General features: G+C 42.4%; 1 protein-coding gene and 1 long non-coding RNA gene across 3 annotated transcripts in view; one reads left to right on the plus strand and one right to left on the minus strand.

The window, feature by feature from the left end:
* LOC133041605 (uncharacterized) overlaps positions 1-10,990 on the minus strand; it is an 11,533-nt gene extending 543 nt beyond the window's left edge. The window contains exons 1-2 of the long non-coding RNA XR_009689269.1: positions 10,537-10,990; positions 4,693-4,780 (exon numbers count right to left, since the gene is read on the minus strand). This is a non-coding gene — a long non-coding RNA (uncharacterized LOC133041605). The remainder of the gene's footprint in view (positions 1-4,692; positions 4,781-10,536) is intronic.
* The window catches only part of KIAA0319L (KIAA0319 like), a 94,790-nt gene that overhangs the window by 60,822 nt on the left and 16,691 nt on the right, over positions 1-17,277 (plus strand). For both annotated transcript variants that reach the window (XM_061122421.1, XM_061122419.1), the window contains exons 6-13: positions 2,481-2,578; positions 5,366-5,453; positions 6,873-6,965; positions 8,837-8,969; positions 11,983-12,211; positions 13,897-14,020; positions 14,751-14,883; positions 16,666-16,814. In XM_061122421.1, coding sequence (XP_060978404.1) covers positions 2,481-2,578; positions 5,366-5,453; positions 6,873-6,965; positions 8,837-8,969; positions 11,983-12,211; positions 13,897-14,020; positions 14,751-14,883; positions 16,666-16,814 — 1,047 coding nt within the window. The remainder of the gene's footprint in view (positions 1-2,480; positions 2,579-5,365; positions 5,454-6,872; positions 6,966-8,836; positions 8,970-11,982; positions 12,212-13,896; positions 14,021-14,750; positions 14,884-16,665; positions 16,815-17,277) is intronic.

Genomic DNA, 17,277 nt, shown 5'->3' on the forward strand with positions numbered 1-17,277 from the left:
GTAGTAGATACAGAACTTGCAGAGAAGTTATTCAAGACTACTGCTAATATAGATTTGTCACTTAAAGAAAAAAAACCAAGCCCAATGTAATATACAATATTCAGATTTATAAGATATATAAATTAGGGGATTATTAGCTTATTATTTAAGAAAACTTTTATAATATGAGCATCCCTTTCTCATGTATATGTTAGTATACCAAAGTTTGACTTACTTATTTTCTCAAGACTGTCTGTGACATGAAGTAAAGCATACTTTGATGGAAAATGATTGCGTTGGGTTTGTGTTACTCTCATTATAAGGTGGTCTTCCCTTGTGGCTCAGCTGGTAAAGACTCCACCTGCAGTGCAGGAGACCTGGGTTCGATCCCTGGGTTGGGAACATCCCCTGGAGAAGGGAAAGGCTACCCACTCTGGTATTCTGGCCTGGAGAATTCCATGGACTGTATAGTCCATGGACTATATGTCGCAAAGAGTCGGACACGACTGAGCGACTTTCACTTTCACTTTTCATTATAAGGTAGGTCAAGTAGCTAGTTATAAGGCTAGTTAAACAGAATGCCATACTGTATTCAGGATGGGGTCCTTTTTAGGTCCATTTTAGGAACACATTTCTGGTACAATATCCTTACCTTCTGGGCCTATTTATGCAAAAAGTGTTTTTCCAGAACCTAAATGCCCTCCGTCTATGTTCTGTATTTCTGCCCTCAAATTGAGTTTTCCTAATCAATTCGTTCCACCTTCCTGTAGAGAAACATTTTCCTTTCCTGTTCTGGTGATAAGGTGACTGGACCTGGTGGCCTTTGGAGGTGCAGGTGAGGAGAGAGCTGCTTTGGGCTACAGCTGCTTCCGCTCTTTTCTGAAAGGCACCCTGGGTCTACTGTTTTCTTTTCTTACCCTGTCTGCATGTGGGTGAGTTAACGTCACCTTGTGTATCAGTCTTCCAAAACACATCAGTTCAAAGACAGAGTCTCTCAACTCTCCTTTTCCCAGTTTCTTCAGCCTTTATCTGGTGGTACCTGAGCTGGATGGTCTCAAACTTTCAAAGGTTGGGGACAGTGAGGCAGGACCAGCTCTGCCCGTTCATCCCCCTCGTCTTCTCTGGCAACCCTGAAGCGCCTCTCAGGATCCCTCTGGCTTCAGAGGCATGGATTGAAAACCACTGCCCTGAATCATTAAAACCAGCATTCTGTCTAACACACCTACACTCCAGTGTTCCTATCTTTGGGCAAATTCCTGTCTGTAAGGCATAATTCATCCCCCTGAGCTTTTCTGTCCTAGGAATATCGTCATATTTTGAAATCTGTGTTGCTAGCCTTAGATATGAGAAAATTGTCAGTTCCTAAACTAGTGTGAGTCTGTTTTCTGTGTGGAAAAATTTTTTCTAACTACAGTTCAAGGAATTTCATCTCTTAGCACCAGTCCTACTTCTCCTACTTCTTTTCTGCTCCTCACCTCACTTAACTTTTACATCTACATTTATTAGAGCTGCCTGGGGCTGACAATTGGCTAAAACAAAGCCAGTATTTTCTGGAGGAAGAAAGAGTAGAAGATCTTATATCTCAGGCTTATAAAGTAAAATCTCATCTTAAGTCTGTTTGGAATTAAGTTCTATGTGTTAACTTCAACTTTTGAACTCATGAAATAAAAAGATGACCATTCTCTGTAAGCATTTGAGGCTTTTTCTTTTTCCTTTTATTTTTCCCTTTTTGGGTAGTAACTTAAATTAAACTTTCCTACCAAATCTCACCCTTTCCTAGCCATTAAATGCATTTTATTCCCCAAAATATTTAAGACCACTTTAACTGGGGAGGAATTCCACTTAGATAACAGGATTCCATGGTCACTCTAGATAGTCATATAGTCTAAGTTGCAAATGAGGACCATTTAATGCTTCATGTGATCTTAATTAATTTCAGTGGGCCCTGTTTTTAAATGGGCCATTCCCTACCACCTTCTGCAGTGTGTTATTTAGCTCAGCAGGAATGAAGTAGCTCTTTTAACTCACCAGGGTGTGATGACCTCAGTGAGACGAGCATTGTTAGCACTCTGTAAAAAGCTATTTTTGAACCATGTTATTTAGAAGTCATTGCTGTTCTTTGTTGCCTAAGAAGTTTTGCAAGAAAATGGCCTTTGTTCCCAATGAGTTCATCCATAGTGGTTGGTAGGGCATGTATTTTCACTGGGTGCCACACCATGAGCAACTTGGTATTTTAGGGGAGGATTGGTCCAGAGCAGGGTGGGTATGGGGCAGGAGTGAGCTTGGCTGGGGGGAAAGTGGAAGCAGCCCTGACTGTAGGCATCAGCAGAATCTACCCTTCCTTTCAACAGAATGTTTGGTTTTGCTTTGGCATTAGGGTGAAATCTTGAAAACTAAGTTCTTGTCAAGACTAGAAAAATTTTGTTATTGGCAGGCTATGTGGCTGCCCTCTTTGTGTGTAGGTTTGTGTTTTCATGATTTTTGTAACTGCCCTTCCATAGGAGAAACCTACACCTACGACTGGCAGTTGATTACTCATCCTAAAGACTATAGTGGAGAAATGGAAGGGGAACATTCCCAGATCCTGAAGCTGTCCAAGGTGAATTTGCCTCCTGTCATTTGCAGGGATGGGGTAGAGGTCTTGACCGTTTTCTAAAATGTATAATATAGAACTTTCTGTCCACCCTAAAGTTAGGAACAATCTTTCAGAAGTGAATACTGGCTGACATCCAGTATTTGTTAATGTATGATTCTCAAATTTTCATTTATGGTGAGAATATAAGCATAGTGGTGATAGCTGAAAATATACACTAAACAGCTTTTAAGGGTAACATAAGGATTTTAGAATTTGGGAGATAAGCTAGGTTATTTGTGGCCGTATGACTGTGTAAATTGGCTCAGTCTTTTTTGGGATTCTGTATAGTTATTAAGAGCCATAAAAATGTTCATATTCTTTGGCCAAGCAATTTCTCTTTCTATCTGTCTTTCTTTTAAGAACTGTTCATTGTACATTAGTTATGTGGGAAGAATTGGAGATTTACTAATTACTAATCATAATATTAATATTTATGGAAAATAGAGTCTAGTAGGTGCTACTGACTGAAGCAGGTAATTATAACGGGGATACACTGGGTCAGTGTAGGGGGTATTGTAGCCCCAGGGAGTTAGAGTAGATTGTTTAAGAGAGTTGGCCGAGTTGGGTCATGAAATGTGACTGGCTTACTGGATAAAGGTTGGAGTGGTAATACACGCAAACAGAGGAAGGAATGTGTCCACTGGGCCAAACGATAGAGGAAATATGGGGAAAAGGGAGTTATATGTGGTTCATCCTGACTGGACCCCATGTATGAGAAGAGCAGTGGCACAAATGAGCTGGAGGGGTGTCGGGGCCAGATTGCACAGAGGCTTGTATGCTAGAAGAAGGACTTTGATTCTTATCCAGAGGGAGCCCTTGAAAGGTTTTAAGCAGCAGAATGACATGTTCAGGTTTTCAGTTTAGAGAGCTCACCCTGACTGCAGATTGGAGGAGAGAAGGCTCACACTGGGCACACGGTGAAGAGTCTGTTGAGACATGTAGGCATGAGATTGATGATAGTGTGTGTGGAAAAACGAGTAACATAAGCCGTACAAACCACCCATTGAGCTCTTTCCATGTGCTAGACACAGTGCTCATTGTTTTATGCAATTATTTCATTTAATCTTCCTAACAGCCCCAAAGGTAACATTAATATCTATTCTACAAATGACGAAGCTAAAAATTAGAAAAATAAAGTGGTTTGGTCTAAGTGCACAAGGCTAGTAAATGCTAGATTTGAACTGGAATTTTCCATCTCTGAAGCCCATGCTCTTAACAACTGTGCTATGATGAATGGTTAAAAACTAAGGTGGTGAATAGAGAGAAGTGGGTGTATTTGAGAAATATTATGGAGGTCAATCTTGTGATCAGTTAATTGGATGGAGGTGTTGGGGAAGAGAGGTCTAGGATAATTTTAGCCTTTTGGCCTAGGAACTGGCTGGATGTTGGTGTATTTGTGACAGTATTCACTGAAATGAGAAGTATAGAAAGAGGAGCAGGTTTGGAGGAGATTTGCAGATGATTAATTCATTTTGGGAGAGAGTGAGTTTGAGGAACCTGTGAAACATTTGAGTGGAAGTGACCAATAAGTAGCTGAGGGTAAGGGGCTAGAGATCAGGATGCAGGTCTGGGCTGCAGAGATAAATTTGTACACCAGCATCAAATAGATGACAACCAAAGCCATGGTAATAGATAAAAAGATTATATACAGTGAAGAAGTAAATGGATTGCAATTGGGGTCCTGGGGGACACAGTCATTAAAGGTATGGAAGGAAGAAGAAATGGGAGAAAAGGAGGAGTAGGCACAGAAGTGGGAAGTCGAGGAAGGGGAGCATTACAGGAAGAAGGAAGTGATCAGAAATGCTACATGCATTCGATTAGTATGTACCCAAAGGAGATAATTCAAAAGAAAAAACCATTTTACCTGAAAGATGTTCATCACAGCATTAGTATATAATATTTAAATTTCGGAGACAGCTCAAATATCCAACAATGTGAAATGCTTATGTGAATTATGGCACTTTTATTCACATACTATTCTGCAGCCATTAAAATGACTGTTAAAGAGACTGTTCTAATGGGAAAAGTGTTCATGCTAAACGAGTTGAAGAAAGAACAAAAAAAAGTTTGATACATACCCTGATTTTATCTAGGCCCTGAATACTGCTGAAATAATGAGCTCCTTGAAGGCAGGGACCTTGCCTTATTCGTCTCCAAACTCCAAGCCTAGAACAATGACCATATATAATTGATTCTCAATAAATGTTTGCTGAACAAATAAACTGTTTATAGCTCTTTTTTCGTGTGTGTGGTAAAAGATTAGACAGATATTAAGAAAAATATGATTAATTGAGGTATTAGGACAATGGGATTGTGGGCTTTTTTGGTTGTTGTTGTTATGTTCATACAGTTAGTAGAAATCAGGAGGGGAAAATATTCAGGTATTTGAGAGCTATTTGGTGTTTTTACAAAATGTTTTTCTTTGCAGAGTTGATTGTTTTAATTTCATAACTGAAGTAGGATGGTTGGGCCCTTAATGTTCTTCTGAAAAGAAAATGGGAGTACAGAGATACTGAAATCCCTTCTGTTGTTCAGAGTCAGCTAGTAATAAGATTCACATTAAAAGCTATGGTTTTTCAGTTTCTAATTCATTGTTTCATCTCTTCAGCTAGTTTACTTTCTCCATTTTGGAAATGGTGCAAGAACAGGAGTATGCAAGAATCAGCATTGAAAAATTTAGGTATACATGCTATTTTAAATATAATTGCTGCTGTTTGTGGTTTTCTAAAAGATCTTCTCTCACTTCTGCAGCTCACTCCAGGCCTTTATGAATTCAAAGTGATTGTAGATGGTCAGAATGCTCACGGGGAAGGCTACGTGAATGTGACAGTGAAACCAGGTGTGTTTCCCAGCCCCAGCCCTGTCTCCATTGCACCCTCTGCAGGATTCCCAAGGGGATAGAGGTTTAACTTTAGGGGTCTTAAATTCTCATTCCTTTATGGTAATATATTTCACGTATTGGGCAATTCCTAGTTCAGTGGAGTAAAAGGTTAGCCTGGCGAAGTGTATGTAGTTTGATTCTAATTGGCATACCTGGCTGGGCAGGGAAAAGGTGGTCACATGGCCCATAGTGTAGTGTGGCCTACTCCTTGAGAATTACTTCTCCAAGTGGGTCATGCTGAGAGAGGACCATGTGTTGTAATTAAGAGACACAGGAAAGGCAGGAGCCTGGGAGAAGCATGTATAAAGAGAACCAGGCCAGTGGCAGGCTCTGTCTGATCTCTTTCCAGAAATTTGGGCCTTTGCACACAGAATTCCTCATTTAAACCCTGCCAGTCCTCTTTTATCTTGAAAGCCAAATCTCATCATCCTTTTCAAGTGATCCACTAGGGCTTCCCTTGTGGCTCAGCTGGTAAAGAATCCACCTGCAATGAGGGAGACCTGGGTTTGATCCCTGGCTTGGGAAGATCCCCTGGAAAAGGGAAAGGCTACCCACTCTGGTATTCTGGCCTGGAGAACTCCACGGACTGTATAGTCCATGGGGTCGCAAAGAGTCGCACATGACTGAGTGACTTTCACTTTCACTTTCATTGGTAGACTACAGTGCATTAGCAAGGTATCTTGTTTTGCATTTTCAGAAAAATTTGGGGGTAGTTGGAAAGTGACACATACATTGGCACAAATTCTTAATACTGTTTTCTATCTTTGTTGGCAAAGGTTTTCTTTTCCTTCCTTGAACTTTGTAGCCAAATCCCTTCACCTTCTTAAAAATGTGTTAAGCATAAAGACCGTTTGATCATTTCTCAAAGAGGAGGCTGCTGGGTTTATAGCTCACATTCATGAGAGTGGACTGAAGTGTCTTGTTACCTTCCCAGTACTCAGGCCTAATTATCTCACACACAATCAGCTCAGGGATGGTGGAGAAATCACCCATTATTTTTTTCACACAGTCTGTGCCAAGAGATAGTTTGCTTGCCAAGTCCTTTATTGCACAAAGCTTGTTTGTTGTCCACCTCTGTTCAGCTTGCCTGAAAGCAGTCAATTGCTGCTATAGTACTTATAACATACTAGATAGTGCATGAGCGTTGAAAGCATGCACATGGCCTTAGCAGTCGTCAGGTTTCCAAGAGGTTTTAACAATCCCGGGTGTGTCAGGTTAGAATGTTAACCTGATCTTGTGACTTTCCCATTTGGCTATGCTCAGCTCTCCAGTTATGTAATGGAAACTGACATATCCTGCACTCAGATGTGGCCTGCTTCTCCTGTGATACGGTTTATGAAGCCCTTCTCCCAGTTTCTTGTGGGTCCTTTTTTGCAGAGCCCCGTAAGAATCGGCCTCCTGTTGCCATTGTGTCACCGCAGTACCAGGAGATCTCCCTGCCGACCACTTCTACAGTCATCGACGGCAGCCGTGAGTACATGTCTCAGCATGATGGTTTGGAAGAGCATTCGCTGTGTACTCTAGTAAAAAATTTGCAGCCAGCTGTGTCTGAATACTGTTTAGACCAGTCCTCTTGGCCATGCTATGGGAAGACCAACTGTCTGAAGCATTCTATTAGGGAGTAAAAACTAAACAGGCCCTTTTTAAAATCCCCATGTGGCCCGACTAAAGTAATAGTTCTTCTCTGAGATGGTAAAAAAGTAGTAGTATTCATGTACTTTGTGTTATATTAATTGAAGCTTGCTGATTTTCAAATTTGCTTGCCTGGAGTTGCCATTCTTAGTTATGAAAACAAAGCTCCTTCCTATCTGTCATGGCAAGATAAGTACCTGCAAGTCTTGACAAAGAGCTCTCACTTAGCCATCACTGCCTAACAAGGTCCTTGTCAGCCTTCTCCTGGAGGGACTCAGAATGTTCCCCCCACCTCTGCCTGGGCTCATTATTAACATTTTACCCTTCAGAGTAGTGTCACCTGATGGGTGACATGAGAGGATTTCTGGGTCTTGGCTGTGTGTGTGCACAAGAGGTTCAGGCCTGGCATCTCACCAGTGTTCGCTTGGTTTCTTTTGAGACCCATTAGAGTCCAGTTACCCTGACTCTTGGCACCACCAGTGGTTTCTGGTAGAGGCAGTCACTGCTTAGCAGAGGAATCTCTAGCAAGGTTAAACATTTCGTGTAGATGCTTCTGGCAAGCAGAGGAGGATGGAAGAGTAGCAGGCCAAAAGGAAGAGACAGAACAGAATGAAGCACTTGTGAGAGTGGTAGGAAGAGTTCACTTAGCAGCATTTATTTTATAGTTTTGAGTAGGTCATAGTTAAATAATGCGTAAGGGTATACAGTGAAAACAATCATCATTATCCCTGTCTCCCAGCTGTCCAGTTTTCCTCCAGACAACAACTGGTATTATTTTATGCATCTTTCCAGAGATACTTTATGTGTTTATAAGAAAATATACAGTCTGACAACACATTACACACTAAATTATGTACAATGCTTGTTTCTATATGTTGGAGAATTTTTCTGAATTAATACATGCAGTACTTCTTCACTGTTTTTTTCTTTTAATGATTATGTAGCCTTCCATTATATGAATGTGTAATTTCATTGTATAAATATATACTTGTTTTCAGTCAGTCTCTATTGATGACCATTTAAATTATTTTTTATTTGCTTTTAATATTACCATGAATAATCTTATAAGCATGATAGTTAACACAAATATTAAATGTTCTACAGATATACAACACAAGTGCAAGTATATATATAGGATTAAGTTCCTCAAAGAGGTATTGCAGGGACAAAGATAAATTTTTCCCAAATTGCTGTTTATAGAGGTTTCAATTTATGCTTCCACCATGACATTATGAGGGGTCCTCTTCCCCCACATCTTTACCCATATAATTTGTTAGGAAATTTTGGTGTTTACCAATTAGCTAGGTTAAAAAGTGCTGTGCCAAGTGTAAATTTCCTTTTATTTTAAGTAGGTTTAATCACTTTTATTTTAAGTAGGTTTAGTCACTTTTGATTTTACTTTTTTTATACAGTAACATTTTAACGAGAGGTTGCCTATGTTGGAGTCCTTGGAAAACTATGCAGTGGAATAGTCATAGACAGGCAGAATGACCCAATAATCCTAGGAAAGAAACACTCTGGAGAGATAGTCTGTAATTTCATGAAGTTTTTCTAGACTTTCCTAAACTCATGAAGTTTTCCTAAACACAATGAAGAGATAGTCTGTAATTTCATGGAGTTTTCCTAGTAGTTGCCCTGGTTTGTGTAAGCTGGATAAATGCTGAGACTCAGTGCTCTCATGTTGTAACTGATATTTCTTTATGACCAAGAAAGCACTGATGATGATAAAATTGTCCAGTACCACTGGGAAGAACTTAAGGGACCTCTGAGAGAAAAGAAGATTTCTGAAGATACCGCCATATTAAAACTAAGTAAGCTCGTTCCTGGGAACTACACTTTCAGGTAAATTTGGATCCTTTAAGCTTACCATAGGCCATTTTTTCCCCCTTATGAGTTTTACATTATTAAAAGAATAACTCTGACAGATATCAAATTCCCTGTAGAGTTGATTGATAATATAACCTTTGGTTCCATTGGTTCTTTATGCCATGTGGTAATTGTGGTCAAAACAGTGATAACTTTTTAGGGCAAAGGTCCTTGCATAATAGATCAGGATCCACACAGCTACTCCTTCTCAGAGCCACACTTGGCATATATCCAGACCTTTTTATGGAATTTCTGTCATAAACTAGACCATCTTCCTTTGCCTTTTCTCAGGAAAATTCTGTAAGGAATCTACTCTCATTTCTTCCCTTTGGGAAATGCTTCCTCAGCTTCTGAGATCTCAAAATCCTTACTTTTGACTAATTATTTATTTGAATATAATTTGTAGGATCTTTCTCTGTTGGGGACTTTTCAGAGAATATGATTCTAAGTCAGTTCTTTTGGGAACTAGCACTGATATACTAGATTGTGATTAGCAAGTATGAGGCTGATTCTAGAGTAATCTTCCTTGTATTTGCATTATTCCTTGTATGCTGCAAAGTGCTTGTACTTGAGTGTCACACAAACACCATGTGTACACTATACTATCCTTATTTTACAGCTGAGAAAAATGAGGCTAACTACTAACTTCTCTGAGGTCACACAGCTAGAGTGGAAATGCAGATTTTCTAACCCCCAAGGTCAGGGCTCATTCTACTCTGCTGCTTGACTTGACCTGTATGTGTTTTGTCTGTGCTTCCTTGAATGCTCTTCTCAGTCTTTCAGGGTGCTGCCTCTCTTTAAGGGCCTCCCCCGTTTTTAGCGAGGCTCTTGGAGGTCCCTTCGGAGAGGAGCAGTCTCCTCACTCCCCGTTAGACTCAGTGCCTGGGCGTGGTGCTTGCCGTGGTGCAGCAGCTTGCTCACGGGTGTCTGTCCTCCCCGCGGGACCTGAGATTAGCCACATTTGAGACACTACCAGAGACGCAGCAGGGAATGTCCTAGCACAGCACCTGCCATATAAATAAATAAACGAGTTCCGACTTAGCAGCTCTCTCACTGACTCCAGACTTGAAGTGAATGAAGGGTAGCTGTCATTACAAGATAGGAGCCTTCTCATTGGCTTAAAATGGAAATATGAGTTGGTTTTTGCCTTGAATTTCTAATACAGGAACTTTAATATTTATGGAATTTAGCCTGGGCCATGTGATCCTTTTTGAAATAGTAACAAAAATAGCTACTGCTTCTTGAACATTTACTGTGTCTTTAGTACTGTTCAGAGCTCTTTGCATGCAGTAGCTCATTTAATCCTTATAACTGATATTATAATTATTCTTATTTTACAGATTAGGAAATACAGTCACAAAGAGGTTAAGTAACTTGCCCAAGGTCACATAGGCTGCTGAGTCAAGTCTGAGCTTTTAACCACAGTTTAACCTAGAGCATTTCAGGTGAATGGGTGCAATTCTGTTTTTCCAAGCCTCAGTCCATAAAATGATGGAATTGGGTTTGACTAGCATTAAGGTCCACTTTGTTTGATTCCACTTACCTTTTCTTGTCCCCTGCTTTTACATGGCAGGGGCCTCTTTCCCCAGCCCTGTGGTTATCTGCTGTTTGGTTCCAGGATTTTTACATGCAAGCCAGGGACCGTCTAAGGTGAAAGAGTAATGGGCATTTGCCACTTTGCATCTGTCTATAACTTGCTTTTGTTCTGAAAGAGAAGACAAATAAGATATGTTTTTAAAAAATAAAAAACTGAAAACAGGGAAACTGGAAAAAGAGGACAACTTATGTGGATTTTTCTTTTTCAGGTATTTGCTGATTTGCACATGTCTGTGTGTGATGTTTTTGTGTTCTTTTTCTCAAGGCTGTAATATCAGAAATCTCTTTAAGACCATAGGTAAAAAGTGAGACTGTGGGATTAAAAACCCACAGATGTCTGGCTCTTTCTGTGGCTGGTGGTGAGATTTAAACAAACGACATGTCTTTTATATGCTTTTCCTCTTTCTGTCAGCAAAATGGAAGGAGCCCAAACCTCCTTGCTTGCTTATGCTCACATTTTGAGGTGGCAAGAGAAGCTTTAGGCTGTTCAGCTGGAAGGCATCATTTAGGTAAAAGCCTGCTCTTATAAATGAACATTTTTTTTTTTCTCTTGCAAATTCTCTTTCACACTGGCACAAACTGTGGGACTGTTGCGTAGGAGACTCATTTCCATCTCAGGCTCCTATCTTACTGGAGCCAGCCTTCCCGGTCCATCCTAGAGGCGGTCTGCCCAGGAAGTCCATTCTCGCGCTGCGTACACAGCCAAAACAGGATGATTGGAGGAGAGCCTGCTGCAGTCAGAGCTTGCTTTATTTAGTGTAGCGTCTTTGAACCTCAGGGATAGGGGCTGGGAATTACTACTTCTTAAGACTTGATTCTGGGCTTTGGAGTCAGAGCACTGTGCTTGCACCTTGACTCACTATTTTGCTCTGGGCAGGTTTCTTAACCTCTTAAAGACTTGTATAATTGTGAGAGTGATGGTACCTCTTTCTGTGTGATTGTTGGGAGGGCCTGATCAGATAATGTTTATAAAGGTCCCGGCCACAGACACGTGCAGGCAGCAGAGTGAAACGGTGTAGAGATATACTGTCTAGATTTAGATCCTGACTGCACGACTGTCAAGCTTTCAAGTTTGGGCAGGTTACTTGACCTCTTTCTGCCTTGGTCTCCTCATGTGCATAGGGAGTGAAATAGGGACAGTACTTTCTAGATCTGTTGTGAGGATTAAGTGAGATTCAAAGTGCTTAGAACAGTGCCTGCCTCACAGTAAACCCTCAGTCGGCGTTAGCTTCTAGCATTATCCTAACTCTCCAAAAAAGAGTGGGTTAGAATTGACTGCCACCTGGCAACCCTGCCACATTGCTGTTTTCTAGCCTTGAGTTCTAGTTCTTCCATGTTTATTCCTCTCTCTTTAAGCCCATCCCCGACGGCACTTCGCTCTCTGTCCTGACAGCTTAACTGTAGTCGACTCGGATGGAGCTACCAACTCCACCACTGCAAGCCTGACTGTGAACAAGGCTGTGGACTACCCCCCTGTGGCCAATGCGGGCCCCAACCAAGTGATCACTCTGCCCCAGAACTCCATCACCCTCTTCGGGAACCAGAGCACTGACGATCACGGCATCACCAGCTACGAGTGGTCGCTCAGCCCAGACAGCAAGGGGAAGGTGATGGAGATGCAGGTAGGAAGGAGGAGCACCTATCTGTTCTTGCCCCGGGCAGTTAGAGCTGCTGGACTGGGTCACCCATCCAAGGCTTGTTTTTCTCCATCTTAATAACGAAAGTCAGCTTAGTACATAGAACATTGTTTTGTTTTGTTTTTTTAAAGAAAGGTTACAGGGCCTTCAGTTAACCAATTAGCAAAAACTTTTATCTTGAATATTTAGTATTAGAGGAAAAGACTGATAGCTGTTCTTGGATAATTTCAGGGAGTCGAATTCTTTAGAAACTGCAAGGGTACAAATCTTTTTTATTTTTAAATCAAATTTTTTTTGGCGTATAGTTGCTTAACAGTGTTGGTTTAGCTTCTGCTGAAAAGTGCACATCTTGAAAGCAAATGTAAAAGTCGCTCAGTCGTGTCCAACTCTCTGCGACTCCATGGACTATACAGTCTGCGGAATTCTCCAGGCCAGAATGCTGGAGTCGGTAGCCTCCCCCTCCTCCAGGGGATCTTCCCAACCCAGGGATTGAGCCCAGGTCTATCTGCAGGTAGCACTGCGCGCCTGCAGTGTGGGAGATCTGGGCTCAATCTCTGAATTGGTAGGTTCCCCTGGAGGAGGGCATGGCAGCCCACCCCGATGTTCTTGCCTGGACCACTCCCATGGACAGAGGAGGCTGGTGGTCACAGCCCATGGGGTCGCAGAGAGTCGGACATGACTGGGCGACTGAGCACAGCACATCTTGGTGAGCTCTGTTAAAAACCGGAGCAGATAGCCTGACTGCACGGTGAGCATCTGCTCTGAAGGTACTTAAGAAGAGACTCTGTCAGTCAACAGGCAGGTAACTAAGTGAAGAAAACTGGGTGGGGGCTGTGGCAAACTGGACAACATAAGCCCTGACTAAAGGGCTCAGCAGCCCCTCGAGTTCAGCTGGTTGCTGCCACTTTGGAGTACGGTCCCAGTGTTGTCAGATCCTCCAGCTTTTCAAGAGAAGACAAGTCTAGACTTTTACATGAACTTTGCCAGCTTTTAAGACCCTAAGACTGAATAAAAGACCTGCAAGCTGGATTCAGCCCAGAGGCTGCTAGGTTTTGCCTACTGTTCTAGAAGTTCCTGCATTGGCAGTTGGCTCTAAATTATCTGTAATATCCCTTCTGACACTCAGGAGTCTTATGCTTTCGTATTTGAGGCATGACTTAGAGCTCACATTTCATCCGGCTTTAGTGTAAGTATTATATGAGGTTTCTCTGCTGTCACAGAATCTGTTCAGGCCTGTAAGGGGACAGCACAGCATTACAAAGCATCTTGAGTTGTTGCTGCCGTGTTTGATTGAGGCAGCTTTGTTAGGCATCACACTTTGTTAGAGCACTGTTTTTTAAATCGTGTTATTTTGTTATATGTTCATGGTCTTTTTGGCTTGAGTCATAGAAATGGATCTTGGTTATCTCTGCACATTTTCCTGTACTCCCTTCCCTCGTGAGAGCTCTGACTTTATTTGAAACTGTTGCTATGTCAGAGGGTTATTCCCTTGAAGGGTCAAGCCTTTTTAACAAGATGTTCCATAGTGTCTGATTGAGTATTCACTAATTGGGAGGTGGTGGCCCAGTACCAACCTAGGTTTAGAAAACTGGGTAGATTATGTAGACCAGAGAAGGACTTACTGTATGGTATGATTCTGAGAGTCCACTTCTCTGTATTTATTCATTCAGGGGGTTAGAACACCAACCCTGCAGCTCTCTGCCATGCAAGAAGGAGACTATACTTACCAGCTCACAGTGACTGATACAATAGGACAGCAGGCCACCGCTCAAGTGACTGTTATTGTGCAACCTGGTGAGTTCTGACCTTGTGGCAGCCTCTTCTGTTGGCTGGTCCTTTGACCCTTGGGTCAGAAGAGGGCTTGGGTTCTGAGCTGTATGAGGGTAGAAGTGGGAGTTACGCATCTACCATCCCTCAGCAACTTCGACTGTCCCTTCCCCTGGTGCCTTCTTCATAGGCACAGAGAAAGAGTATTTCATAGCCTCGTTTGTGCCCTTGCTCTTGGCTGATCACTGTGCCTTCAGGGGCAGCTAGCAGATGGTCTCTGCCATCCCAAATCTTTTTTTTTTTTTTTTTTAATCCACCTTGCAGTTTGCAGGATCTCAGTTCCTTGACCAGGGATTGAACCCAGTCCACGGCAGTGAAATCCTAACAGACCTAGATCACTAGGGAACTCCTCCTACCATGTCCTTTAAGGGCCAGCTTAAGGCCTACTTCCTCAAGAAAGCCCTGCCTTATCTCTCAGGCCCTTTGATTTAAACTCCTATAGCATTATACTTCAAATTTAGCATGGCGCTGTAACTTCATTATGTTCTGCCATGTTCTTTCCGAGTTGTTTTATACGTTTTGGTCTTATATTCTTCATTGTGAGCTCCCTGACGATACCCTTACCTCCCACAGTATCTGAAAGTTCTGTGGGTGGAGAGGCAGAGTCCTTGAGGCTTCCAGAACATATGTCCCAGTTGGTTCCTCTGTCTTCCCAGCTGGACTACCTGCTTTTGACCTCCAAGTCTCTGTCTTCTAGAAAACAACAAGCCTCCACAGGCAGATGCAGGCCCAGATAAAGAGCTGACTCTTCCCGTGGATAGCACAACCCTGGATGGCAGCAAAAGCTCCGATGACCAGAAAATTATCTCATATCTTTGGGAAAAAACACAGTGAGTACTGACACGAAACCCTTGTGTTTGCAAAGGCACCAGACCTTTGAAGAGCTAGGTTTTACTTGCCTTTAAGAGTTTACTTTCTTATTAGCTTATCCAAGGGGGATTACTGAGAAAGAAATGTTTGCAGTTCCAAACTTCAACTCTAAGGAAATGATATAATTTTTATAAGAAAGAAAGAGAATGCTTACCATCAACTGTCCCCAGGTAGTACTTTGTGGTTCTGGTGCTGTTACAGGTACAATCGTCTGCTGAAATGCATAGTTTAATTACACTTGAGAGGCAGGATGGAAGGGGTAATGAAGCAGAAAAGTACCGTTGCTCAGAATTAACTGGGCAAGGCTGGCAGGGGGGATGGGGCGGAGCAGCTATTAAGGAGAACTGAAAATTTATCTGCAAAACGAAAGCATTACTCTGTTATTGTTTCCTTGAAAATACCGGTTACCACTTAAGTTAGCCAGAGGCCAAAGGCAGTAACTGAAATAAAACTAATTAAATTGGAACTTCCTAATCGAACCATTCCTGGTTCTCAGTTTCTTTCATTTCCTTTAAGCCATGACAAAAGGAATTCAGATTGTATGCAGGATCCCACAGGAAGCGAAAGAATTCCAAGAAAGAGTTAAAAGCATTCTCAGTTTCCAAAGATAGCAGCTACAGGAGAGACTGGGTTTTTTGGTTTTGACTGGGACGTTAGAAATGGGTGGGTAAGGGCTGTAATTTGACTTGAAAAGCACTTGACTTATGATTGGTGAGTTGGAGTCTAGAAATTATTTTGCTTAGCTTTTGTTGTCTAGAAATTATTTTGCTTAGCTTTTGTTTTCTTTCTTTTAGAGAACCTAATTTTCCTCAACCTAGCATGTTTTAATTATAACTGTTTGTTGAAGATACAGCAGATTAACCATTTAGTTGAGTTTTATTAGTGTTTACAGCAGAAGTAATGCCTAGCATGGCTTCTTGGAGGCGAATCTGTTTTAAGAGGGGCGGCTGGGGTCACGGGTATACGTTTAAAACAACACAAGCAAAACCCTGGGAGTGTGCAGCTTTCTCTGGGTGTCCCTCGGTCTTAAGGAATGCTCTGAGGCGTTTTGGCCCTTGAGCAGAAGGGCTGTCTGCTGGGGGTAGTGTTGTGCCTGCATGTTGGCGCAGAGCTCACCCCCCTGCCACAGGCTCCTTGTGAGGCCGCCAGGGACAAGGAAGATACCGGCGTTCTGGGTCCTCTGTGGCCCCTGTCTAGGAGCGGGAGGGAGTTTTGCTTATGCAGCTGCTATGCTAAGAAGAGGATGGTTTTCCCCTGAGTGCTCTCTGCAGCCTTGGCCTATTTCCTCTCCCTGACTTTTCAGCAGGAGGGAATTTGGCGTGTGATTAAGAAATGCATTTTGCTTCTTTGCTGGCAAGAGCTGAACCAACTACTGGGCCAGAAATGCTTTTCAGAAACATGACTCTTAAATCATTCTTTTGATCAGAGACCTGCTCAGAGCACTTTCTTCCTTTTGCAAACTGGAACAGCACAGAGTTTGGATGTTCTAGAAGCTCTCATAAAGGATAAGGCTAAAAGTGTCTGAAAGCAGGTGAATGGAATTTTCTGATCAGCAGGTAGCTTGTATTTTTGGGGCCAGATGACACTCTGTCCAAATGGAATATTTTTAAACATGCCCTCTCGAGGTGAAGGAAACAATAGTTCATGTCTTAGCTGAGGCAGTAATTGTCTGCTCCTGCTGAGTCGGGGACAGGAGAACAGTAGACAGGTGCAACTCCTCCCTCTGGTTTCTCTTTGTCTAGGGGACCTGACGGGGCACAGCTCGAGAATGCTAACAGCAGTGTCGCCACTGTGACTGGGCTGCAAGTGGGAACCTACGTGTTCACCTTGACCGTCAAGGATGAGAGGAACCTGCAAAGCCAGAGCTCTGTGAATGTCATTGTCAGAGAAGGTATATCTTGCCGCCTTGGGTTGGTACAGCAGCCTCTGGGTCAGATAAGTAAAGAATCCATCATCTCTTGTTTGTTTGAAGAATTGACTAGAGACAAAAGGTAGAGAAGAAAGTTAGGGATAAGGGCAGCTGTTATTTGCTTTTCTAAAACGGTCTTTGGTTGAGTGGCTTTTAAGGTAAATTTTAGCTTCTTGTTTTCCCTCCCTCCCGTCTTCCCTCCTCAGTTGAATAGGAAGAGAATTAAGGTTTTTCCCTTTGCATTTTTATTTTATCTCTGCTGCTAAGTCCCTGGGTCTCTGTAGCTCTCCTGCTAGCTGCAGTGACACCTGCTGTCCAGCCGTAGAATGACTGCCCCGCACTGTTGCTTCCTATGCTCCTCCTGGGAGCCTGCACGCTGAGGCCAGCTTAACAGGAGTGGCTTAGCCTTGCTGTGGTGTGCGGGCACGATGATCAGTAATGGTCT

This window comes from Dama dama, chromosome 20 (genome assembly GCF_033118175.1).
Source record: "Dama dama isolate Ldn47 chromosome 20, ASM3311817v1, whole genome shotgun sequence".
Classification (NCBI taxonomy): domain Eukaryota; kingdom Metazoa; phylum Chordata; class Mammalia; order Artiodactyla; family Cervidae; genus Dama; species Dama dama.